At 52.6% G+C, this 25718-nt stretch overlaps 1 protein-coding gene and 1 non-coding gene across 10 annotated transcripts in view; both read left to right on the top strand.

Annotated features, from left to right (window-relative positions):
- Nucleotides 1–1790: 1790 nt before the first annotated feature.
- ACTN1 (actinin alpha 1) overlaps nt 1791–25718 on the top strand; it is a 97541-nt gene continuing 73613 nt past the window's right edge. For all 9 annotated transcript variants that reach the window (XM_081513518.1, XM_081513517.1, XM_081513516.1 and 6 more), the window contains exon 1: nt 1791–2179. In XM_081513518.1, the coding sequence (XP_081369644.1) occupies nt 2075–2179 (105 nt within the window). In that variant the 5' untranslated portion in view covers nt 1791–2074. The remainder of the gene's footprint in view (nt 2180–25718) is intronic.
- Nucleotides 25440–25545, top strand: LOC145515915 (U6 spliceosomal RNA). The gene has a single exon (XR_014061122.1). It is a non-coding gene; the product is annotated as a U6 spliceosomal RNA (small nuclear RNA).

Here is a 25718-nt window from a genome sequence, read left to right as displayed (position 1 = left end):
AGGCTCACTTGAATTTCCCCTCCTCCAAAAAGTGATACCTGGAGCTTCCTTTCCTATGCTGGGCTCAAAGTTCATCCTCTCTACCCCCTATAGTCCCCTGGCTGGGGAACTATCTATCTCCTTGCAGTATATTTTTGTTTCTGTGTGTCTCTGCTGGACTGCCAGGGGCAAGGAGTCTGTCTTTTTCATCTCTAGATGCATAATATCTAGCACATCCCCTGACACGTGGATGGGGCTCCACAAATATTTATTGAGAGAATGAATGGCTACAGTACTATCATTACCCTCGATGTCAGGTTTAGAGCCATAGTTTAGAAGTGGATATAAAATAGTCTATAAATCTGCTGTCTCCGTGGCTCAGAAGCAGTGCTTCCTCAGCCAGGGGCTTGTGGCCGGCACAGTGCTGACCGGTGACATTTTCATAAATGTGCGAGATTGACTAATGGTGCAGCGAGGGACACGTCGCCCATATCTGCTTACGACAGCAGCAGCTGGCTCTCCTGGGAGTCACAGGCACTTTCTTCAACTTTCCAATCTGTTGGCCTTTCGGGTAACCTAATTCATGGCCCTTTCTAACTCCTTCAGTCACCTCTGAACCGCCAGTTGGGTTTTCGCACACCCAGCCATCCTGCAGGGGCACACATGGATTAAGCCCTACTCTGTTAAGGCGCTACTGGAGGCCTTCTGGCTCCTGTTTCTGGGTCTGGCAGCTCTCAGAGGAGCCCACCAGGGTGTAAGCCCACTGGGGACACCGCCTCTTACTAGGCCTGAGGGAGGAAGAGCAGGCAGGCTCCACGAACTTAAAGGTGTTTCTTCGGTCTTGCCCTCCTTCCTCCAATAACAATAAGGCTTTGTTTGTCAGGCGTAAGGTTATAGGGTTGGCTTGTGGAGCCCTGAGAACCCGATAAGTCCCGTTTTTAAGCTCATCTCTTGGAAGTTCAGTTTCTCCATCGGGTCAGGGGTGTGTGTTGAGGGGGCGTGGACTAGGTAGATCGCTCGGAGCCATCGGGGTGCTGTCAGCCCGCGGGAACCCGCAGCGGAACCCGGGAAGCTGAGCGACGTAGACCCTGAGCCCAAGGGCGGGCGGCCAAGGAGCCCGCGGCGAGGCGGGAAAGCTGTGTGGCTTCTGAGCGCCGATGGCTGGCCAGAAACCTGGCTCTGGCAGGGCAGGGGTCCGCCGGGTCGCTCCGCGCCAGGCGGGGCCGGGGGCGGAATCAGGAAATTCCCAGGAAATTCCTTTCCATTCCGGCACTCCCCGCCCCCCTTCCCCGGGTTCCGATCTCTCCGGACCCTGGGAAACAGAAAATGAAATGCTTTTCGGGTTTCCTCGCGTCGGTCCTCCAGCCCCTGGCAGTTGTGGGGTTTGGAGCGCGCGTGGGAGCGCAGAACGCCGCGGCAACGGAGTACCGAGCCTTCCTGCGGGCCAGGAGCGTGTCCAATGCCCCGGCGGTTCCTCCTGGGGCTCCCGAGCGCGCGGCCCCTCGGTCCCCGAGCTCGGGGAGGCGTCCCCCGGCTTCGGTCCCGTTCAGCTTAAGCTGGTGTCACATGAGCCGCGCGGGGGAGTGGGAACCCAGAGAGTGGGCGGGGGCGTGCGCGCCGGGAGGGGGCCGCCCAGTCCACCTATATGCGCCGCCGCCCGGCTGACGGATGCCAGGAATTCCCAATGAGAGGCGAAGGGGGGAAGTTTGGGCAACTCGGCCTGGCCAATGGAGAGCCTCCGGAGGGCTCTGCCCCTGCCCCTCGCCCCCGCCCGCCTCTGCGCCCGCAGCGCGAGTGTGTCCGCCTCGCTCGGTGTGCGTGGAGATTAGGTCTGAGCGCCGGCGCGAAGCAGGCAGTCCGCGAGCTCTAGCCGCCGCCGTCGCCGCCCCTAGCAGCCGCCTTCGCCAGCAGCGCCGCGGCGGAACCGAGCGCAGGGGAGCTAGCTCGGCCCCGCCAGCCCAGCCCAGCCCAGCCCAGCCCCAGCCCAGATCGTCCCGACTCCCTCCCCACGCCGGGGCAGCAAGCCGCAGCAGCCGCCGCCCGGAGAGAAGGTGGAGGAAGAAATCCAGCCCCTAGAACGCGCTCACCATCCATCATGGACCATTATGATTCCCAGCAAACCAATGACTACATGCAGCCCGAAGAGGACTGGGATCGAGACCTGCTCCTGGACCCAGCGTGGGAGAAGCAGCAGAGGAAGGTCAGCAACCTCCCCGGCCCGTCGCAGCCCCCCGCCCGGTGCAGCTCGGCTCGCTGGGCTCCGGGGTTCTGGGCTGCGAACCGGTTCCAGGCGCACACGAGCGGGGGCGGGGGATGCGCGGCCGCAGCGAGGTGGGGTGTTGGGTTACAGGCGCGGGGCGGAAGGGGGAGCGCCCCGGCCCCAGAGCCCGCGAACGCCGAGGCTGAGCGCTGGGAGGTGGGGCCGCCCGCGGGCAGGTCGCCTTGGGGCGGGCTACCCAGGTCGCCCGGCTGCAGTCGCACCGGCCCCGCGAGGGCAAGGCGCGGGGGCGGTGCTCCGGAGGCTGGGGCTGAGCCCCGGGCTCGGTGGCAGTTAGCTCCGGATCGATTTTCCCTTTCCTTCCCCGCCCCTTGACCGCCTTTCCATATGGCGTGCGGTGGCAGCGCGCTTCCTGGGTCGCCTTGGTACCTGAAGGGGACAAGCTGCATGGGTCCTCCCAGCCTCAATCCGCCGGCCGAGGGGGCAGCGGGCGCGGCGGGATTGGCACCCCTCTCCGGGTCTGTGTGGAGGTGGACCTGCCGGAGTGGGGTTAGGGCCGAGAGAACCCGGGGCCAAAGCGGGCTCTCCAGAGGGCCCTGTGGAGGCGGGGTCAGGGCGGCAAACCGTTTTATTGCTTAACTCAATGCTTGGTAGCTGCGAACCGAGATGAGCTTGCGTCTGCGTCCTGCCTCTCCGATCCCTGCTCACTCTTGGCAGATGGCGAATTTGGGCAACTTGATCTGAGTTGAGGGGCTCGGTAGGGCAAGGCATTGTCTCTGGGGATATTTGGGGTCAGTCCTTGGGGCTCCATGCTCAGCCACCGAGGCGCGTCCCAGGCCGCGTGCCGGGTGCCGGGTGCGCGCTCTCCCACGGGCTCTGGGCTCAAAGCTGGCAGGGGACACGGGCACAGTGGCCGGTGGCAGGGAGAGGTCAGAAACCACTCTTGTTGTGGGGAGGGCGCCCCAACCGTGCCTTTGCTTCCTGCCTGCGCGGTGAGCTGTTGCCCCAGGCGGCCACGTACCCTGAACACCCTTTTCCCTCCTCCCCCGCGGCCCGCTCCCATCCGGTCCCTTCTTAACCCCCACCCCCACCTCCACCCCTCGGCTGATCTGGGAATGGGGTGGGGGGGGGGACACACAGGATGGCGCGTCCCCCTGGATAGTGCGGTTAGGGCTGGGCTAGAGGGAGAACGCTTATGTCCAAAAATGGTAACATTCATTCCCTTTTTTAAACTTAAAAGGGGGGGGAGTTTAGGGAGCCGACTGAAGTTTTTTTTCAGCCAAAGGCATCCTGTATTAGCTCACTCAGGAATCCTAAGCCCTGAAACTGGCGCCCTTTTACTCACTTCACCAGACAAGCAGAGGTACGCACAAAGGGCTTCCCAAAGCAGGGCGACCTGAGCCCCAGGGTCTTGGCTTCTGCTGGGCCCAGCCCTCTGCAGCCGCATCAGAAGGTTGCCCTGCTTCTAGCCGACTTATTTGCCTTGTGGCAGTTACTGAAACACCCCTCCCCCTCTACCTCTCCGGCCCCTCGGGGAGGGCTGGGGGAGAGGTGAGTCCCTCCCTCTCCTGGTTTATCTCCTGGGTCAGTTAGACTGTTTGGAAGTTGAGAATGGAATAATCTGGAGATTCTCATGGGGGTAAAGGGTAGGGAGTTTCCAGGTGCACTTTCCTTGCGAATAGATTTTAAATTGGACAGGAGGAGTGGGATTAGTGTGTGGTGGATATTTGGGGGTCTTCTGTGGGGGAGTAGAAGAGGAGAAATCCCTGTTTGCCGAGCACCTACTATGTGCATAGTGGGGTGCAGTGACAGGAATGCCCAAGAGTTAGGAATTAGGTCCTTTTAAGGATTGTGGGACTAAGCATTGGGCCTGCACATGGGATTCATTATTATCAAATGAATAAGTGAATATATTGAAAGCAGTGGGGGAGAAAAAATTAGTGTCTCTCTTTCTCTCCCTACACACATACACACACACACACACACACACACACACACACTCAGAACTCTGACCTGGGTGGTAGTGGGTGTGTACCAGGTGTGTACCTGTGGCTTTTGGGAAGCCAAGTGGGAGCAGGGTTACCTGGGAAGGTTGGTTACCTAGGGACAAACTCCACAGTTCCAGGAGCTGGCATTGGCTGATGTATGCTGGGCACTGTTCTAATCGTATGTATTGTTTCATTTGTTACTCCCAGCAGCTCTGGGAGCCAGGCAACAGGAGGATGAGGAAATGAGGGGCAGAGGTGGAAGTAACCAGCCTGGCATCCAGACAGCTGCATGACGGGGCTGGGTTGCAGCCGTGCTCCAGCAGGCAGCTTCCCCTCACTTGTTCCTTAGTTGGTGAAGGAGGCCTGAAAGCTGGGTCTGGCACCCAGAGCCTGCAAAGATCTCGGACCAAGGGGAGCCAACACCTGCTTTGGTGGGGTTGATGGAGAAGGCTCACAAGTTCTGGGCCTTGATTGAATCTGGTCCGCAGCTTTTTTTTTTTCCTGGGCCGTTAAGTCTCTGTAACCTCAGTTTCTGCACATTTCCCTTAGTTCTCAGCAGGCTGGTGGGGATCTAAATTGGTATAACAACTGGAGGATCAGACTTAAAGTAACTTGGTGCTTTTGACAGGCTCCCTGCTGACCCTGGGAGGTGAGGGTTGAATGGGACCAGAGCTAACAAGTGGGACAGAGGCCGACCTTCCAGATGGAGGCGGAGAGTGAGTGTGGGGGTGAGGAGGGGCAGGAGGAGGTCACAGTGCTGTGAGATACAAAGGCCACTGGGTAGGAGGGTGAAGATGCCCGTATTTTGTCCTAGACTAGACAACCTAGACTGTGGGTGAGACTTTGGGCCAGTCATTTCACTTCTCTGAGCTTTTATTAGTTTGTTCAGCAAGTACTTTTGGAGCCCCTACTCTGAGCCAGGCTGGGTTCCAGGTGCGGAGGGTGGAGCCGTGAACTAGACAGGCCAGGTCTCTATCCCTGTGGCCCTTCCATTCTGTTTCCTCCTCTGGCCTGCCCTGCCCACCCCTCAGGGCTCCTTAAAGGCATCAGATTAAATGACTTCTTGGGTGACGCCAGGGCTGATGCAGATGCTGGTAGAAGTCTGTGCAGGTAGCAGGCATGACTCAAGAACCTGCCTTGGGTTGCCCATGGCTTGTTCCTTCAAAGAGTGCTTCAGTGCAGAGATCATCGAGGCCGGCTCCTTTGCCTCAAGACACAAAATGCTGTGGCTTGGGGAAGTTTACTGGATTTCACAGTCTTTCTGATTTTGGAGGCTGAGAACCGAACCCATCTTTTCTAGGGGCCCCAGCTCTGAACGCCCATCTTTTGGGAATGACCAGAGTCCTCAGTTTATCCCCTCACGTGACTCTCACCCACGTCCTTCTACGTGTGCTCACGCGCGCCTGGAGTCAGGTCGGCTAGAGAGAACGTAGATGTTGAGTAAAATCCTGGCTCTACACTTGTATGCTTGCGGCCCTGGGCAAGTTACTTATCCTTTCTCAGCCTCCAATTTCATATTTATAAAAAGAAGCTAATACCTCCCCCCCGCCCTGCCCCCAGCTCCTTTACTGCTAGGTCCACAGCAGAGGATATGTAAAAGGGCCTCTTCTGCTGTTCAATTTTATTCTCTCTCTTCCCTCTTAAATCTTGGAGGCTCTGATGTACTGTGTATTCCCACAGGTGCCAGCCCTGGGTTTTTGTTCTGTTTTTCACATGTAGGACCTTAATTAATATTTGTTGAGCCGATGGATGTTCAAACAGAGAGATGGCCCTGGCAGGTAAAAGAAGGTAGTTGTAAATAGGCCCAGATCCTGATTCCGTATCCACATCAAGCCAGGTTGTCAAGCTATGTGGCAGGAAGAGAGGCTGCTTTATTTACATTTGCTTCTGGACTTTGAGGGGCTTCCTGGTGGCTCAGCGGTAAAGTGTTTGCCTGCAATGCAGGAGCTGCTGGAGCTGCGGGTTCGATCACTGAGTCAGGAAGATCCTCTGGAGGAGAGCGTGGCAACCCACTCCAGTATTCTTGCCTGGAGAATCCCCATGGACAGAGGAGCCTGGTGGGTATGGTCTTTTTAGGGTCACAAAGAGTCCGACTGAGCATGCATGCATCCATGCCCTGGACTCCGAGACCATCATCAGAGGAGCTACCAAGGTTACCCACCAAGGTGGAGAATTGCAGAGGGGAGAGTCTGCCATAGGTGGGTTTATCTGGGGAGGATCAGGACGTCTGTCTACCCTGAAAGCAGGAGGTTAGGAGTGAGTGATGCCCGGTAGCAATAAAGCCTGAGAGAGGAGAGAATTGGCCCTCATCTCCATCCTCATACCCCTAGTGTTCACTCCTTCCCGATTCATTCCTTGTCAGTGTCCATGGGGGCAAGACCCAGCCTGTCCTGTGCTCTGCAGAATCCCTAGTGCCTAGCACAGAGTCAGACCTATTGTACGTGGTCCAGAAATGATGATGAAATAATTGGATAAATGGCATCATGCATGACTCCTAACTCTAGGCCAGGGCGGTAGAGATTGGGATGAAATGCTTTACATTCCAGATAAACCATCCCTTTCTGGGACTGGATTCTGGCTCCGGCCTCTGCAGGTGGACATGCTCTGGGCACCCTGGTTCAAGTCTTCACACCTCCACTGGCTAGCAGTGTGATTCAGGGTGAGTCACTTATCTGCTCTGTGCCTGATGATGCCAACAGGAAAATGGGGATAATAATTGTTCCTGCCTGAAATAGCTGAGTAGAAGCTTACAAACCAAGTAAGGTATGTAGGGAATTTAGCATAGCACATGGGGTATAGTGAGTGCTCAGTAAATGTTAACTGTTTTGAGGAACAAGAGCTGCTATGGCCTTTTTACCGTGATGCATTGGGATAAGATGTAGTATATAAATCCGCTTCCGAAGGATGTCAGGAGTGTGTGGGAGTTGTGTTGTCCTTGACCTCTGACCCCAAAGTCAGTGCTGGCTTATTGTCACCTGACCTTTCCGTTTGCACAATCCCTTGACCTATAGAATGGTATAGAATCCCTTGCCTACCCTTTTCCTACTTCCTGGGTATCCAGGATGAAGAGATGAATGCCGAAGTGCTTAAAAATATTGTCGGCTGGTGGTAATACAGGTAAAATGACCTCAGAGTGTCTTCAGGCCCCTCTGACGATTAACTGAGCACATTCCACAGGCCCTGCTCACACCCCCAGCAGCTCGCCCAGCCCCGCTTGGCTCCAGATTGCAGCTGCTTCCTCTCTGAAACTTGGCCCACGTGGGTGCTCTGAGTGCAGATGCCCCGCTAGTTGGTGAAGTGGTGAGCAGAACCTGGAAGAGGGATGGGAGAGATGGACAGGCTGGGAGCCTCCGGGCTGCCCTGGACGGGTAGATGTGAAAGGGCCTGGGACACAGGGCGGGCCGACTTTCCAGTTCTGAGCAGTGATGAGACCTTGAGGGGCTGCGGAGATGGGCTTATAGGATTCAGCCTCTTCAAAAGGAGGAAACTCACTTCCTAAAGTCTGACTTCTTGAGAAGGGCTGCCGAGGCCTCCTTGCTCAATGGGATGGGGCTTGGGAGAGGCCCTCACCCCAGGGACCTTTCCTGGGGGACGGTAGGCGGTTCTGTTCGAGGAGGTCACACCAAATGGGCGTCCTGTCACTTGGGATTTGTGGTTGGGATTTGGGGCTCCTCTTTCCAGCTTCTCAAGGAAGGCCTGGGGCTGGGCGCCTGGCCAGTGGCCACAAACCATAAACTTGGCTCGAGGACTTGTCGCATGAGACCTGGCACCTCCTGCCTTGCCAGGGTGGGGCAGCCTGAGACATGGCCCGGCCACAGACCTGCTACTGTGTGTGCCTGCTTCTCACCTAGTCCCTGCACAGTGTAAGAACAGCGGCGATTTCTCCTTGTGGAGTCAGTCAGCGCTGATCGAAACCGCTGTTAGGTAGCAGATGCTCCACCCAGGTGGGGCTGTGACAATGACAGGTTAGATGCAGAGAGACAGAAAATCCCAACAGGCCATACCAGTCACAGCCAGGGGCATGGCACTGACCACTACGGGGCAGGAGAGGTGACAGGGAAGGTTCTGCTGGGAAGCCTTTCCTTTCCCTGGCAAATAATCGGGGGTGGTGGCGGGGGGGGGGTGTGTGTTTGTGTGTACAGAGCGGTAGGACTTCCCCTCCTGGAGGGGGAAGACTGGGAGGAGCAGGGCCGCCAGTGAGTCCACCTGCCATTGTTTTCCCTCCTTGTCCTCCTTCCCGATTCTCTCTGCCCCTCCCAGAGCTGACCTCTCACCTTGCTAAGAGGCCAGGCTGTTTGTACAGCTCATAGGTTGGGCTCTGGAGCCCCACACCTCCGCACAGGTATTGTCATGTAGGTGTTGTTGGGACTGTCCAGCACCTGAGCTGCCCCCATGTGTGACCCACCCCCACTTTTCCTGGGGCCTGGTATGCGTGCAGCTCAGGGTTGAAGTGTCAGGGCATGTTTCCAGGACCCTGCTTTTATCCCCTGAGTGTGGTCAAAGGGCCCACGTCTCTGCAGGAAGGGCCCGGAGAGCTGGGCTGAGTTACTCACCTGGGATGCTGGAAGGGTCCCAGAGCCCACCAGCAGCTGGATATGGTTTGGACAGTCCAGTCTGCAGCTCCCCAGAGGGGTCTCAGCTAAGAGGCGGCAGGCAGAGGGACCCTGTAACCTGTTTCCATAGTCCTGGTCACACTGGGTCACCCTCCCGGGACTGGGGATTTAGTCCAAGGTGCAGTCTCCTTTGGCGATGGCACAGTATCCTAAGTCCTAATTGCCCAATCTGAGGCAAGACACCTGGGGAGTGGCCGGGGCAGGGGGTCCAGCAAGGCAGGGCTCAGAGCCGCCCTGGGAGCCCCTAACACAGGATTTTCGAATATTGATCATTAGTGTTCTTGTAGTTGAATGACAACGATGGTTTTTCATATCATTGCTGCTGCTGCTAAGTCACTTCAGACGTGTCCGACTCTGTGCAACCCCATAGACGGCAGCCCACCAGGCTCCGCCGTCCCCGGGATTCTCCAGGCAAGAATACTGGAGTGGGTTGCCATTTCCTTCTCCAGTGCATGAAAGGGAAAAGTGAAAGTGAAGTCTCTCAGTCGTGTCCGACTGTTAGCGACCCCATGGACTGTAGCCTACCAGGCTCCTCCGTCCACGGGATTTTCCAGGCAAGAGTACTGGAGTGGGGTGCCATTGCCTTCTCCTTTCATATCATTAGTCATGGTTAAATTCCATGCAAGAATAATGATAACATACATTGTATTTATTTTAAGCATTATTTTTGTGATTGGTTTTGTAGGCTTTTCTTCGAAACCTTTACCTATTTGCCAGGATTCCTGCTGGTCCTTGGAGTGAGCATCAGGTCGGGGGACTCTCCCTCCTCAGTGGGTAGTGGATAACGTTGGGGAGAGGGCTAGTCCTTCGCTCTCTTGCTTGTCCCTCCTGGTCTTCTTTCACCCCCATCTCCCCCATCCTGGCTGGGGGTTACCTGGCAGGATCTTGCCGTGCAGGGCACCTTGTGAGTCTGGAGTAGTCACACTTGGCCTCAAAGATACGTAGGCGACAGTCACAACCTCACCATGCCCCCTCCTCGTGCCCTGTTCAGCCACCCCAGGTGGTGCCATTGCTTGCAAAGGGGTTGGTTGGAGGGTAGCAAGGCCTCCAACCCAACCCCTCCCAGACAGAAACTGGCTGTCCCAGCCACCTACTAGCAGAGCCAGGAGCAGGACTGGATTTTTTTTTTAAGTTGAAAAAATTCGTTTTCTTATGATAATCACAAGTGGCTCACCCTTTCCGAGCATGTGCTAAGCGTTCTGCCCTGTGCTAAGGACTCCACATGCATTAACACATCTAACCCTGTGAGGGGGATACTCTTACCCTGTTTTACGGAGGAGAGAACTGGCTCAGAGCAGTCACATAACTTATCCAAGAACCCACAGCCGGCAAGAGGTGGAGCTGGGGTCTGAAGCCGGGCAGTGTTGTCTCCTCAGATTTTGCTCTGCTGCTTATAAAGCAAATGCTTGCATTTCTAGCAACATTTAACCAAAGCCAAAACATATACAAAACAAAACCCCGTGATGAAAGCATTCTGGAATTAGATAGCAGTGGCGGTTGCACAACCTTGTGAATATACTAAAAACCGCTGATCTGTAGGCTTTAAACTGGGTGACTTTGACGGTTTAAGAATTATATCTCAACTTTAAAAACCTTTAGATAATGCTAATTTAGGAAGAGAATGACAGTTGCCTGTCATCCCACCTTCCAGAGGTGAGCTCCCTCTATCCTCACCCCTCTTTCTCTCACTTGTGAGTCCACCTTTTCTCCCTTGCTCAGTGTTTATGAAAAGGTCAGGGGTCCTGGTTCATTGCGAATGAGTGGGAGAACAGAAGAGGAAAATAATCAAGAAGAATAGCTTTCATAAAAAGCCTGATGTGGCCCTTTTCTTGGAAACTGCTTAAGACTAGATCCCAGATAAGCATAAGCAAACAGAAGCCTGGGCCTGGGGGTGGAGGGGTGCCCTTCCTCATTGATCAAAGGCTGAGCCAGTCCCATTGGATCAGCCTGGTTGGCCTAGGATTACTTCCCATCTTCTGCCATCCCACGGTTAACAGGGAGGGTCTAAGTGGGGCAAATTTCCCTAAGTCCTGAGGCATGAAGAGGGGAGGGCAGGGCCAGGGTCCTCCCCCAGGAGACAGCTGCCCATTCTCAGAGGTTGCCTAGCAATAGTGGGAACAGGTGACTTAGCCCACTACAGAGGTGGGAGGAGAATAAAAGGCAGCTGGGATGGAAATCAGGAGTAGATGCAGAGGATGCTGTTACCTTGGAAACCGCCTGCTTGGTCCTTGGCTGCAGTAGGCTACTTCTGGGCTGGGATCCATTCTTCATTGAGAGATTGCAGGGTCCTCTCCAGGCCTGTCACCCACAGGGTTGGGGCAGGGGAAGGGGATGTAGAGAAACCTCTTGCACATGCCTCCGTGGGGGATATGTTCTCTGCAGCCTCGTTTAACATTCACAACAGCCTTGTAAGGCGTGTTGGATGATCAACACTTGATAAATAAAGATGCTGAGCTTAGAAATATAGAATAACAGGCTCACACCCAAAGGCTCACAGTGAGAAGGGGCTGTACCCTTGGTCCTTAAAACAAACGTTTCATTTTGGCTTAAAGCATTTCACATGCCCAAGATCTGGGAGGCAATGTAAACACTATCCACCTTCAGGGAAGGGAAGAGAAGATAAGAGAAAGGAAGGCTAGAAAGAAGAGTTGTCTGTTTTATATCCAACAATCAACCTATAATACTTATTAAGATGTCTTGGTTCTCCAAATAAGTAAAAAGACTGTAGTTTACACTGATTGAAGTTTGCATGTTTTGGATTATCTCAATCTTTAAAAAAACCCTTTGAGAAAGATACTGTTAACTTCCCATGTTACTACAGATGGGGAGATTGAGGCTCAGAGGGTTTAAGTAGGTTTCCAAAGATTGACCAGCTAATAAACGAGTTTATGAATGAACCCAGGCAGACTGACCTCGAAATGCCACCCTTCACCAGAAGTACAGATGCACCCATTGCTGTCTTGGAGTTTATGTTTTAATTGAGACAAGGCTTACATAAATAAAATAATAAGGAATAGCTTAAGATGGAATATAGTGATTCACTGGTGGCTCAGACGATCAAGAGTCTGCCTGCAATGCGGGAAACCCAGATTCGATCTCTGGGTTGGGAAGATCCCCTGGAGAAGGAAAGGGCAACCCACTCCAGTATTCTTGCCTGGGAAATCCCATGGATGGAGGAGCCTGGTGGGCTGCAGTCCATAGGGCCGCAAAGAGTCGGCCATGACTGAGCGACTTCACTTTAAGATGGAATATAACCGAGTACTCATTAGATGGTTCATGATTTTTAACATTTATGCTTTCACATGTGTCCTCTCCTTTCACTGTGATAAAAAGACTTGCGAGGTCTTATTCCCATTTTATAGACAGAGAAAGTAAGGCTCAGAAAGGGGGAGTGGTTTTACCTGGGTCTCTCAAAGTCCGAATAGGGTAGAGTTGGTTTTGAATCCAGGTCTTTGACTAGAGGGTCTGTGACGCTAAAGGGGTGGGTGCAGGCCTTTCTGAAGTTCCTTTTCTTGGTTGAAAAGGTAGCAGAGGATTCTAGTTGCATTTCTCCCCACTTTTCAGTGAAAGGAGTAACTGCGGGGAATAGGCTCCAGAGCCTGGCGGCCTCTCCTGGAGCTGACCCTAGCTGTGGGGGGCTGGCTTCCCTGCCATGAGAGGCAGCCATGCCCCCTCCTTCTCTGTTCCTTGGGACCCTTCAGCTTCATCTGCTCCTGCTGGCCTCTCCGTCTGGTCTCCAGGGACACCTAGCACCCTTTGAACCAGGTAGCTGATGCTCAGTGTTTATTTTGACTTTAGAAGTCTGTGCCTGTAAATACAAAGTTGCAGGTTCTGATTTGAGCCTTGAGGCTGTTAAGAAAGGGGGTGAGGGTGAGTCTGAGGGCTTAGGTTGGGGTGAGCTGTTTTGGCTTTCAGTGCTGCAGGCCCAGCCAGGGGACAGCATTGAGGGGAAGACAGTGCCCTTCCTGTCCCATTCCATCACCTTGCAGCTGAGGGTCTAAATCAAAGGCCATGAGGGCCTAAATCAAAGCCATGATGGTGGAAAAGTGATGGGGGTGGGGAGGGAAAGGAGCCTGGTCTCTACCTTGTTTTTCCTGTTCTGTGGTGGTTGGTACTTGGGGGCTGCGGAGTGTGGTTGCAGGTCTGTGATTTGAGGCCAGGGCTTACAGGGGAGCATTTTTATGGGCCTGAAGATTTATTTTTTAAAAGTCATCTGCAAAGCTGATTATAACCAAGGGGAATAGAACAGAGTGGTGCCGGGCTCCATTTTCAAATCGTCAGTAGGTGAAATGACTGGAGGGGAGGGTGCGGCGACATGGGTGGCCCCCTTCAGGCAGGTCCTGCCTGTGGGTGGGAGGGGGCTTGTTACTTGTTACTGCCAGGCTCAGTCTTTCTCCTTATGTCGCATGTGGAAATGTGCACATGTCACAGCCTGTGGTTTGAGGATGGAGAGAGAAGTGGGACTTCTAATTCTTCTAAGTCCCCAAACCAGAAAAGGGGATCCCTGCCTCCTCAGTGAGGCTCTAGTGGGGGCAGGGCCAGTAGCTTTGAGGTGCCAGGTCTGTTTTGACCTCTAGGTCTGTGAGTGAGGATGTGTGTGTCGGTGTGAATGGAGGTGTATGTGGGTGTGTGTATATATATATGTGTCTGTATACATGTTTGTATATGTGTGTATGTGAGTGTGTGTATATATATATGTGTGTCTGTATACATGTTTGTGTATGTGTGTATGTGAGTATGTGTGTATATATGTGTATGTGTGTATATGTGAGTGGGTATGTGTATTTGTATGTCTGTGTATGTGTGTATATAATGAGTGTATTTGAATGTGTGTATATATGTATATGTGTATATTTGTGTATGTTTGTATGTCTGTGTATGTGTGTATGTGTGTGTGTATGTCGGAGAAGGCAATGGCACTCCACTCCAGTACTCTTGTCTGGAAAATCCCACGAACAGAGGATTTTCCATCCATGGGGTCGCTAAGAGTCCATGACTGAGCGACTTCACTTTCCCTTTTCACTTTCATGCATTGGGGAAGGAAATGGCAACCCACTCCAGTGTTCTTGCCTGGAGAATCCCAGGGACGGGGGAGCCTGGTGGGCTTCCGTCTATGGGGTTGCACAGAGTCGGACACGACTGAAGCAACTTAGCAGTGTATATATGTGTGTGTGTGTGTGTATACATGTGTGCGGTGTGTGTCTGGCTCTGAGGAGCCCCTCTGTTGTTTTTGGCCGCTGCTCTGACTTCGGCCAGGGAGTGGCTCCCTTTCAAACACCGCAGACATCCTCCAGATAATGTCTAATGGCACTTTCCAGTCGAGTTCCCGATATTCGGAAAGGCCTTTCTTTCCAGGAACCCAGAGTGCTTTTCCAGACTTGGCCCTGGGAGCTGGGAGCTGGAGGAGGCGGAGCAGGGGAAACGGGGGTGGGGGTGGGGGCCCAGACCCCTGGTTTCCTGCCCTTCATCCTGGATGCCATGCTAGCTGGGGCTCTTTGGAGGTGTCTTTCCTGCATGAAGTCCTGAGGACTCGCTTTAGAAATCTGGATAATTTTCCAGACTCGAGCCTCAAAGAAAGCCACCTATCTTTTCCTTTTTTTTGGAAAGTTAAGCAGTGGTAAACTTAGAGGTTCATTGTATATAATCAGCTTTCAGCTTTTTAAAAATTAAAGAATTCCACATTGGGGTTTTAATTCTCTGGGCCTGTCTGGACAACCCCCCACCCCCACCCCCTGCGCCACCCCCCCTTAATGGTTTGCTTGGTGCAGACAGCAAGGTCATATTGGGGCCCCGGGGTGTCCAGTTAGGGGACCTGCCCCCAGTCCCTTTCCATGGAAGCTGCTGGCTCAGGACAAGGCCAGCTTAGGTCCACCTTATGGCTCAGAGAGTGTGTTTGGAGTTACAGAGCTGAGCACCCACCCCCTCCCCTGAGCAGGAGCCAAGTGCAGGCTACGCTATGGACCAGGCACGTCTCTGAGTGTTTCACAGATATTAATTAATTTAATCCTCAGAACACCCGTGTGAAATGATTTGGCTGGGGGAGTAAGGAAATTTAGACCTGCAAAGGCTCAGGTGGTTACAGCTGTTATTTCTATATTTTCTGCTCTGAGGCCAGTTTGCGAAGATGAATATTGCAGGTTGGAGACCCTGGTGTTCTTCTCCCCAGTCTCGTTCTTGTCCCCCAGTGGAACTGATCGCTATCCAGTTTGGTGGTTTTCGTTCCTAAGCGTCCATTTATACAGTTCCTACCTGTCTGGTTGTGTGCATGACAGATGGTGTCACACCCAGCGTATCACCGTGCACACCGCTCTTTCTGTGCTTCCCTGTCCCACACCCCACTGGGCAGAAGCTCTGATCCCCATTCCGTGGATGAGACGGCTGAGGCCTGGAGGGGCTGGAGGACTTGGGGGATGTTTACAGGTGGCAGGTGGGGCCAGAAGCCAGGCTTCCTGCCTCTGCGGGTGGCTCTTTGTGTTCACCTGCTGCTCCCGCCACATCTGAGTTCAAAGACTCACTGGTATTTGGTGAGGGAGGGCAGGGGCAGAGAGTCTGTTTCTTATTTTCTTCCCTCCCGTGTGTGTTTTTGACACCTGGTTCTCATCCCCTGGGGCATGTGCTCCTTTGCCCGCTGCCAAGAGGGCACCGGGAGTCAGGTTCTTAGGGACTCACACTACTTTGCCATTTTTTTCTCTTCCCAGGAGGGAGCCCCTTCTGCTTTTATTGTTCCTTGATGAAGTAAATATGCAATGACAGAAAAGCTACTGTGAATTAAGGCATGCTTTGAAATGAATTTGTATTGTATGTCTCACAGCGGTTTCTTGCAACATTTGGGAGTTAGTTGTTCTTTGCATATAGTTTTGGAAGAGGCGGGAGGTGGGAAGCCATGGCTGAGTCCGTCTTGGCTGGGTCCCAGGGGCAGCCAGTGGGATTCCAGTTATGTCTGTCTGTGCACGCTTGGTTTCCTGGCTCTGGCCCTTTCTTCCTTCTGCCCTGGCTCTGGGCCACTCAGCCCCTTGCCTTGCTCACTTAGCACCTGGGTAGAAGATGGGTTGGAGAGAGCTGGAGAGGACAGACATGTTGGCAGCCTCTTGGCAGCCTTCACCGCACTTGCTTAGGGCACTGTTGTGAGACTCTTGGCTCTGAGGACATTTGGAGGGTTCTCAGGGGATGTCACTCATCTGTGACTGACTGGGGACTCCTTGGATGAGTGAAGGTGAGTTTGTAGGGTCTCCTGGGGCTTCCTAGTAAGGGGTCCATTGCCTGGGGCTCCTGAAGGCTGCGGCACTGGAATCTGGACACTCATGCCACCTCATCCCAGAGCCTTGAAGCGTAGAAGGATAGCGGTGGTTTAACAGTGGTTCTCACTTGGGTGTGCATCAGAATCACCTGGATGATTTGTTACAACACTGGTTGTGGAGCCTCATCCTCAGTGTTGGTCATTCACTAGGTCTGGGGTGGGACCTGAGAAATTGCATTTTTAGCAAGTGAATTGACACTTTATAGTGACTTGGAGAGTGGGGTAGATGTAGGCAGGGGTGAGGAACTGGGGCTGTTTTTGCAGTCTGCTGTGGAGATCTTGAACCAGACTGTGACTTTGCTGGTAGTTTCTGCCTAGTACCTCCTCTCTCTCCCCCAGAATAAAGACCACGTTCTTCCTCTCTTCGGGAGGCCCAAGCTCAGGGTGGGAGGTGTGCTCTTGCAACTCAAGAAAAGGTGACTCCTCAGGGAGCTCTGGTGGGCACGTGGTAGTAGGTGGTCACCAAGTGTTGGACGGACAGTGACAGTGGATGTCAATCGAGGGGGTGTGGTAGCCACAGTCCAGCAGGAGACGCCTGCAGATGAGAACGTACTGGGGGTGATGACCCCTCGAGTCACCAAGGGTCACTCCAATGATGGGGCTGAATCTGGGGCCCAGAGCAGGGCTGGGGAGACTCCTGGGACTCAGAACGGTGCCCCGGGGTCAGGAGGAGGCCGGAGGCTGGAGAAGACAGCCTTTAGCTCGGGATGGGCTCTGAGCCTGCCACGCCACCTGGCACCCTTCCCTGCGTGTCCTGTTGCGGGCTGGTGGGAGCCAGCGCAGGCCTCCAGCTCCCTATTAGGTAGTCCAGCTGCATTTCTTCCTCTTTTGGCCAGTGGCCCACTTCACATTCCTCTCCCGAGGTGCTGGCCCAGCTGACACGTCTCTCCATTCCCTGCCCTATTGAATTTGGCTAAGGCCTCTACTTCAGAAATTCTTAGGGAGTTTCTGGTCCTCTTGTGAGGGTTTGGGGCCTCAAAGGAAGTAAACTTGGCCCTCGGTTTTCCTTCTCCTTCCAGTCCCAGGGCCAAGGGTTCTCTCAAGTATTGGACATGGGTGGCCTGCTCTGCTGTCTCTAGGCTCAGCCTCCTGGGGGTGTGGAACCAGACAGAACCCTGGGCTCTGCATCTCATCAGGATGTGGGGTCAAGTAGGACCTTGGTCCGCCTACCTTCTGCTCCCTTTCAGCAGGGACCTTGGTGTGTGTGGGGGATGTCATTTAGGAGGAGAATCGGTATGGAGACACTGCTCCTTTTTTTGCATTGTTAGGCCAGAGAGCTGCTTTGGAGGACCCTGTCCTCTTTCCTCGGAGCAGAGAGAACAGGTGTGTGTTAGCTACCGGGGCTGTGGGAGACCTGAGGTCTCCTCTTAGAGCTTCCTGTGGCCATTGTGTGACACTGGACAAGTTTCAGCCCGCTGTTACCTATAAAATGAGTTGTGTTAGTCGCTCAGTCGTATCCGACTCTTTGCGGCCCCATGAACTGTAGCCCGCGAGGCTCCTCTGTCCATGGAATTTTCCAAGCCAGAATACTGGAGTGGGTTGCCCTTTCCTTCTCCAGGGGATCTTCCCAACCCAGGGATCATAAAATGAGGGGACTGGGTTATAGGATGACAGTGGGGCTATGTTGTAAGTGTCCTGCTTGGATTATCACATGGAGATGATCTTTAGGGTCTGGGTCAGTGCCAGTATCCTGTGTTCGTGTCCTCTTTGCAGGGAGGGGTTACTCAGCATTCTAACACTTCTTGAGGTGACCTTGCGGTTGATTCCTGGGCTTCCCAGTCTGGCCCTGAAATAACCTGCTAAAACAGTGTGTCATATCTGTAGGAGTCTTCTGTGTCTTCACCCTTCAGGAATTTGTTCCCACCCTCTAGGGAGGGTATGGGTGGGGCCAGGTGAATGAACTTCCCTTAGGGACTGCAGTGCTCTGTGTCTTGGGCCCTGCACGGACTCTCTTGCTCTGGAAATGCCTGCTTGGGGTGTGGCCGAGTGCGAAGCCCAGGTGCCTGGGGCGGAGAGAGTGGAGAGCCTTGTTTGGGGTGGTGATGGGTTCCTTAGCTTTGCCTAAGGGTGCCCCAGGTGTGGTCCGGGGGTGGGAGTGCTAGCGGTGGCTCTGGAGGGGTGGGGAGGGCATCTCTGCCCTCTGCAAGGTGGACCACTGATAATCAGCCCTTTGTGTAGGCTTGGCTGACCCACATCCTGGTGTGAGGGAGGCGGCCCGTGGGTTCTGTGGGTAGAAGAAATTCCTGTTGGAGCCAGGGAACAAGGGTTTCAGCCTGGAATCTGCCCAAGGGACTTGTGTCAATGGACAGCCTTGTTTTTCACTTTGTTTACTCCCAGAACCCAGCTCTATCCTTTGCTTTGTAGCAGTCTGAAGAAATGAAATCACAGAATGCCCGACCGGAAGGGAACCCATACTGTCACCTGACCTTCTCCACATCAGATAAAGAGACAGGTCCACGGTGGTGATCTGTCTTGTCCAAGGACACACTGCTTTGAGTTCATTCCTTGTGGGGCTGGTTTAAGTAAAGAATTTATTCTAGGTGCATATAAATCATCTCCTGAAGTCATCCTTGCCGGTGGGCTCCAGAACACCTGCCGACAGATAGGCAGGGTGAACCTCTGTGCTCTGAAGGCAGGTGGGGCTGCTGGGGATCTGTGTGGGTGGTCATGTTCGGCTGAATTTCACACATGCTGACAGTTGTGCTATACTGGGTGGAGGTGGTGATGGACAGACAGGTGGGCCCTTTGCATGGCTGCCCTTTTGCTCAGAGGTTCCTGGCACTGGCTTCTGATTTTGCAGTTGAGGAGGGAGCCAGAAATGAGTCAGAGGGACCAGTGCTGGTGATGCTAGTGGTCCTGATATTAGCACTTAGCACCACATGACCAGCCCCATGCTGAACCCGTTACGTGCATTGTATCACTGAATCATAACCATCCCGTAAAATCTAGGTGCTAATATGTTTTCACCTCCTCTTTACAGAAGCACTTGAACATTATCGAGATTAAATAATTTGCCCAAGCCACAGACAGAGGGGGCTGGCGGGTTATAGTTCATGGGGTCGCAAAGCAGACATGACTGAGCACACAGCACGCACAACCCAAGTTCTTGAGTGGCATTCTGGCCTGTGAAGCCAGAGTTGCCTGGCCACAGCCTGCACTCCTAACCACCACTCCTCTCCTCTCTGCCAGGGCACGCTGCTTGATGGCATGTCAGCCTGACTGGAGAAGGGAAACCCCTCCCTAGAGAAGGAGCTGGGTCTCCACCCTCCCTAGGCCCCAAATACCTCTCTCCTGACACACACATTCCTGCGCATTCCTGAGCAACCAGGAAGTGGCTGTCTCTCTGGTCCCTGCAAGTCCCAGCACTGAGGCAGCAGTGGAGGTGGGCGCGGCTCAGCCCAGATGGGGGCTCTTTATGAACCCCTCCACACTTCCCTTTGCCTCCCTCTTTTCTTCTCCTCATCTGTTGTCTCTCCCTCCTGCTCCGCAGTGGCACCCAAGGCACTGGCCACGCCTGAGGATGGCCTTGGGAGGTAGGCTTCGCCAGAGGGATGGCTTTCTTTGCCTTTCTCGGGGTACAAGGTGCTGGTTGCCTTTGCAGGCTGCCCTGGAGCAGGGCTGTGTCAGGGTTGGGCTGCTGCTGTGTCCGTAGGGGGCTCCAGGCTCTCACCCCCTGAAATAGCCACGGCTGCGTTTCCCCGTCTTTGTTGCAGCTACTGTGCTGGCTGTTAAACATCCTTGATCTTATTTCACCCTAACAGCCAGATAGGAGGTATCAGCCCTGTTTACAGGCGAGGGAATCGAAATCCCGCAAATCAGAGACCGTGCTGAGGCTAGTTTACAGCAGATGGAGGTTAATGCTCAGGTCTGACAACCAAAGTGCCCACGTCCACTGAAGCCCAGCATGAGCAGAGAGTGGCAGCCGAACAGAAAGAACCCTGGCCAGACAGCAACAACAATGAAACACTTTCCAGCCTGGCTAGAGCATCCTGGGTCCGGGTGCGCTGGGTGTCTCCCTCATGAAGGCGCCTTGCCGGTCTCCTCTGAGAGAAGAGGCCAGATGGAAAGCATTTACAGGCTCATGGGCACCTCTTACTCATGAGGCTGTGGCCGGGGCATTGCTCAGAAAAGCTCAGGCAGGAGAACACGTGATGCACAGGCAGCCAGAAGCCAGTCAGAGCCTGTCCCTCGCATCTGGCCTGGTTCTGTGATTCCTTCTTTTCAAAGAGTTTCAGTGCCCATTGTCATTGGTACTTGTTAATAGGGGCTGTGGGAGCCTGGTGAATAATGTGATAATACTGTGAGAGCTATATGCACTAACTCTTCTAATGCTGTGCCTCACACTGTCCTTAGCTTTTTACTTCTAAGCACTGGGACGAGGACTTTCCATGTACTAACCCATATATTCCTCACAACAACTTTGTGAGGTGGGCACTAATACCCCCATTTTATAGATGGGAAAACTGAGGCCCAGAGAGGTTTAGCTGTTCATCCAAGATCCTACAACTAGCAAGTGGCAGAGCTGGGACTTGAGTCCAAGGATTTCCAGTCAGTAAGACCATAGATGATTCCCTTGAAGTCAGGGACCTCCCCATGGCTTTTATTTCTGTCCCTGGTCCTAGCACCTGGTACCAAGTGGACTCTAGGAAGAGTCGTAATGATAGAATGAAGGGTGTTGGCATCCTGCCGTTTGAGGGGAAGTTGCCTTTAAATTGCAGGGATCCCAGCATGGCTGGCATGACTTTCTGTTGAAGAGTGAGACCCTGAGGCCCACCCTTGGTCTCCTGGAGCCACTTGTATGGGGAGGAGTTCAAGTGCAGATGGAGTCGGCAGGGCTGGGAAGGTAGGCCCAGGAAACACAGGGCCCAGAAGCCCTTCATTAGCTACTTGTTCCTGTGGGGAGGTCTCCCTTCCTGCATGTTGCAAGTGCCATTAGGCATTTAACTGCCAGGGAGGGATGAGATAGCAAATAATTTAGAATTTAATAAAGTTATCAATTCATAGGGGCAGGGGTTGTTTCCTATTTCTGTCTTTATCCATGTTTCCTGGCATGTGGTGGGCACTTAAGGAATGTTAGTTGCATGAATGAATGAATTAAAATAGAATCTTCATATGGAAAATTCAAGCACAGGAATAGAGAAGAGTGTAATGAATCCCCATGTACCCATTACCCAGCTTCAGCAATTAGCAGCAGAACCTGCCGGGCGTTATGTAGCCACCTGGGACACTTTATAGTGAGATTAGTATGCTGGGATGAACTGCTAAGAACTTCTCGAGAGGAAAAGAACACGTGGAGATGAGATGCTGCTATAGTACTAATAACTCGCGCTCATGTCACTGCTGTGCCAGGCATGGTGCAGGTGCTTATTTGAAGGTTTGACCTAACTGTGCTGGGCTATGTGGCATTGGGCTCCAGCCCCAGGGTGGGAAGAAAGTTTCTGAGGAGTTCAGCAGATCCATGAGATGTTCAGACATATACACTGTGGCTAAAGGCAGTGCAGCCAGCAATAGTTCATCCACTCAATTCATATTTATTATGGGGTCTCTCTTTTTTTAAATGACGTTCAAATAGTTTTAAAGTACAGAATAGTAAAACAGATACCCAGGTGCTTGCCACCCAGATTTAAGAGATTAAGCACTTGCTCTTTTCAGATCAGGGCCAGATGATGCAGAATGTGTGCCTCTGAAGAGGCCAGCTGAGTGAGAGACCCACCACCTAGCATTTCCCTGTCGTGTTCAAGGATGTCACAGCCTCTACAGTTGAGGGGAACGCAAGGAAGGCCCCAGGCTGCCTTTGAGGAGACCAGTAAGACCTCCTCCAGGAGGTGATACTGTGAGCTTAAATTTAAATCTAGAATATGTAAGAGTGAGTTAGGCAAGGGGGGTGGTGGCAGAGAGTGGGGGAGGTGGACCAGGCAGAGTGTGACCAAAGACATGAGACAGTGAGTGTCAAGTTCTGGGAAGGGAAGAGCAGGGAATGAGTGTGAGGTGGGGCGGGGAGCAGCTGGAGGGGAAGAGGCCTGGGGCTGGGTGACAGGGGGCCCAGAGGGCCTGTGGGGGCAGTAGCGGGCTCTGGGTCTGTCTGAACTGGACAGTATATGCTGAGAGGTTTAGAGACCAATGTAATCTCTAGTGGAGGTTCGGGAAGCAGGGGAACTGCGTCAGAGGGGTATTTGAAGAAAGCTGGCTGTCTAGAGAAGTCACCAGGCTGGAGGAGGCTGTGCTGGACTTGGTGTGTTGAGTGGGCCCCAGGGCTTGGAGGAGCAGGACTTGGGGGAAGTTGAGTGGAAATGGAGTCAAGCTCAGAATTTCTAGTAGTCGTACTTTGAAAGAAGGAAGGAACTGTTAGGTTGGGAGTTACCTGGTCTTAAATGTGTTTAGGTCTACTGAAATGGAAATGGGGGAATTCCCTGGTGGTCCAGCAATTAGGACTTCGTGCTTTTGCTGTTGAGGGCCAGGGTTCAGTCCCTGGTAGGGGAACAAATCCCACAAGCCATGTGGTGTGGCCAAAAGACAATATAAAACAAAAACCTTCTAGATGAGGTATTCAGCTAACCCTAAAAGAAGTGAGATGGGAAGCACATGGAGGACGGAGGGCACTGGTCCTTCAAGGCCCCTCCTCACTCTGTGTTCTAAGAATATAAGCTGGGAGAGAGTTGGTTAAGTGACCCGTGGGCACAGACCGAATGGTGCTCCAAGGAAGGTGGCTATGGAGGAGGTGCTGGCCTGTTGCCATGGGAACCATCTCTGCTGTGGGTTTCCAGTTCCAAGGATGCCCTGGAAGGAATGAGCTCACTCCACCTGCAAGGTAATGAGTCAGCCTGCTCCGAAGTCCTGCTTGCCATCCAGGGCTGAGCAAGACCCTGCTTCTGCCCCTCATGGACCACTGATACTTCTCTGCCTGATGTGGGCTGTTGTCATTAGACAGGAGATGGAGGCAGAAGAGGCAGCCACATGCCATTCTGGTAGCCCTCAGGGTCCTGACTCCAGGAGAGGCAGAAGAAAGCCTCTATTCCACTTGGCCAAACACATGGTGCTCAGCAGGGCTGAACTATCCTATCTGCAGACTGCTCACCTCACATTGACAGGGCACCAGCTACACCTGGGACCTTGTAGTCCCGGCATGTAGGCTAGACGGATTCTGTGTGCTGAGGGCTTTGAGGAAGTTCAGGCTGTTCGTGGATGTCTATTGGTCAGGCGAAGAGGTGGTTTCCGAGGGTGGATGAGGAAATCTTCCGGGATTTGATTGGACACTGGAAGGATGAGGGGGTCACTCGTTTGCTGATCGAGTCTTAGATATATATTTGGAGGTCTGCACTTGTGACTCATGGCCCTTGCCTCCCTACTGCCCATGTGTTCAATTCATCGTTCTTATGGGGGACTGTCCAAACTTGTCCACTGACTGCCAGGTGAGGACTGGCATCTCAAACAACTGTGATTTCAGAGCACGAGGCATCTTCCTCAAGACCCCACTAAATGCAGACCATCATCCACTGGGTTCCAGTCCCTGAGAACCCAGATGGGGGCTGGAGCCTGTTGCCTCCCTCCTTGGAGCGGCCTGAGGATAACGTTGAAAAGGCCAGGGGAGCCTGGCTTTTCTAGTTTCTCACTTGCCTGCTTACTTTACCTCCATGGGCCTCTGTTTCCATCTGAGAAGGTAAATGACTTTGGGGGAGCGGTGAATGACCACTTTAACCTTTTCACCTAAACACAACTACTTAAATTTTGAGAAACCATTTTTGTTTTTATCCTCATGCTTGTGTTATTTTGATAACGATAGTCCCAGTGGATCTACAATTTACTTTGCTTTTTACCACTTGGCATTTTATCAAAGATACTTTTTCTTATACAGCCACACAGCCTTTATCTTCCTTCCCTGGAGCAAGTGAGATCCAAGTATACAGATTGTTTCATGAATACATATTTATTTGTACTTTCCTGCCTCTTTCCAAAAAGCATTTGAGGAAAGCATGAACCCAGTGCTCTGTGACAACCTAGAGGGCTAGGGATGGAGTGGGAGATGGGAGGGAGGTTCAAGAGGGAGGGGATATATGTGTGCCTGTGGCTGATTCATGAAGCTGTATGGCAGAAACCAGCACAATATTGTAATTACCCTTCAGTTAAAAAAAAAAATGCAAGTGAAGCACAGGGAACTCTGTACTCTGTATGTAATGACCTTTATGGGAAAAGAATCTAAAAAAGAGTAGATATATGTACATGTATAACTGATTCACTTTGCCGTCTACCTGAAATTAACACATTATGAATCAACCATACTCCAATAAAAATTAAGAAAAGAAGATCCAGAGCTTTGTCAGGGTGGTGGTGGGTAGGTGAGGTAATTGAGAAAATAGTGTTAAAAGAACTTAGTTTTTGTAAGTCAGCACTGACCCTAGTTTTGAGCTTCCCAGTAGCTAAAACAGAAGAAGAAATTGGAATTATCATCTGTTTCCTAATAAAGGGAAGTGCGCTAGTTCATGGGAAAGAGACACCTTGTCTCTTAGCGTGAGCACCGAACACCGAGGGCTTTTCCATTTTAGGAGAGCAGTGTGCCGGGGATGCCAGCAGTGTTCGTTTCATGGGGCACACAGAAACCTTTTTGTATATTGGTTCTTAAATCGACCTGCGGTAGAGTCAAAGGCACGGTGTTAAATCACATGGTGTGAAGGCATTTCTGTGGGGAGCTGAGGAGTGAAAGCTGGTCCCACTGTTTTTAGAACTGCAGCCTGAGCGAGGCCCCGTCCTTGGGGAGGCTCGTCAGCATTTCCTGGAAACTCACTTGCGCTTGTCTGACAGGGGCTAGAGGGTGGTCTTTGTGGACTCCTGGGTTGTGTTCAGAGGTTTTCAGAGGCTTTTCTGAGACTTTTCTGAGATGAGAACTTGTGCTTGCAAGTGCTGGGCGTCTGAGGCCAGAACTGCTATTTCATTAGGAAAACACGAGTTTGGCTCACACCACCTCTTTAGGAGGAGAGCCATTGAGGCCAAAGCTGTCTTCTGGAAGCACTTGGTGGTCTGCTCAACGAGGTGCTCCTGACCCCAGGTTTTTGGCTGCAGAGTGGGGATGAGGCTGTCCAGTCAGGCCTGGGCCTGGCTGCCTGACTGTTCCACCAGGCGACAAACTGCTCCTCTTAATTCTCCCGTCCCTGGGCATTTTCATAGTGTCCGGCTTTGAGCTCTTATAGATAATTCCTCTATAAATACTCCTTTCACTGTGGACCTTTTCCTGCATTTTAGGATAATATCTAGGAGCTGAGTAAATCAGTCAAAAGAAATGATCATTTCTATAAGTGCTTTTACATACTAATCAGTTGCCTTTAAAAGGCACACTAATAAAAAATAAAATGGTGCTCGCTTTGCAGCACATATACTAAAATTAGAACGATACAGAGAAGATTAGCATGGCCCCTGTGCAAAGGTGATGTGCAGATCCGTGACGCAGTCCATATTTCGGTGACAAACTAGAGGGCGGGAGGTGGGAGGGAGGTTCAAGAAGGAGGAGACATATGAATACCTGCGGCTGATTCATGTTGATGTATGGCAGAAACCAACATGATATTGAAAAGCAATTATCCTTCAGTTAAAAATAAATAAAATTTAAAAAATAATAAGAAAAATAGAAAAGG

The sequence above is a fragment of the Giraffa tippelskirchi genome, chromosome 7, assembly GCF_054371585.1.
Source record: "Giraffa tippelskirchi isolate mGirTip1 chromosome 7, T2T-mGirTip1v1.2.pri, whole genome shotgun sequence".
NCBI classification, from domain to species: domain Eukaryota; kingdom Metazoa; phylum Chordata; class Mammalia; order Artiodactyla; family Giraffidae; genus Giraffa; species Giraffa tippelskirchi.
This window is presented reverse-complemented; position numbering and strand designations above follow the sequence as displayed.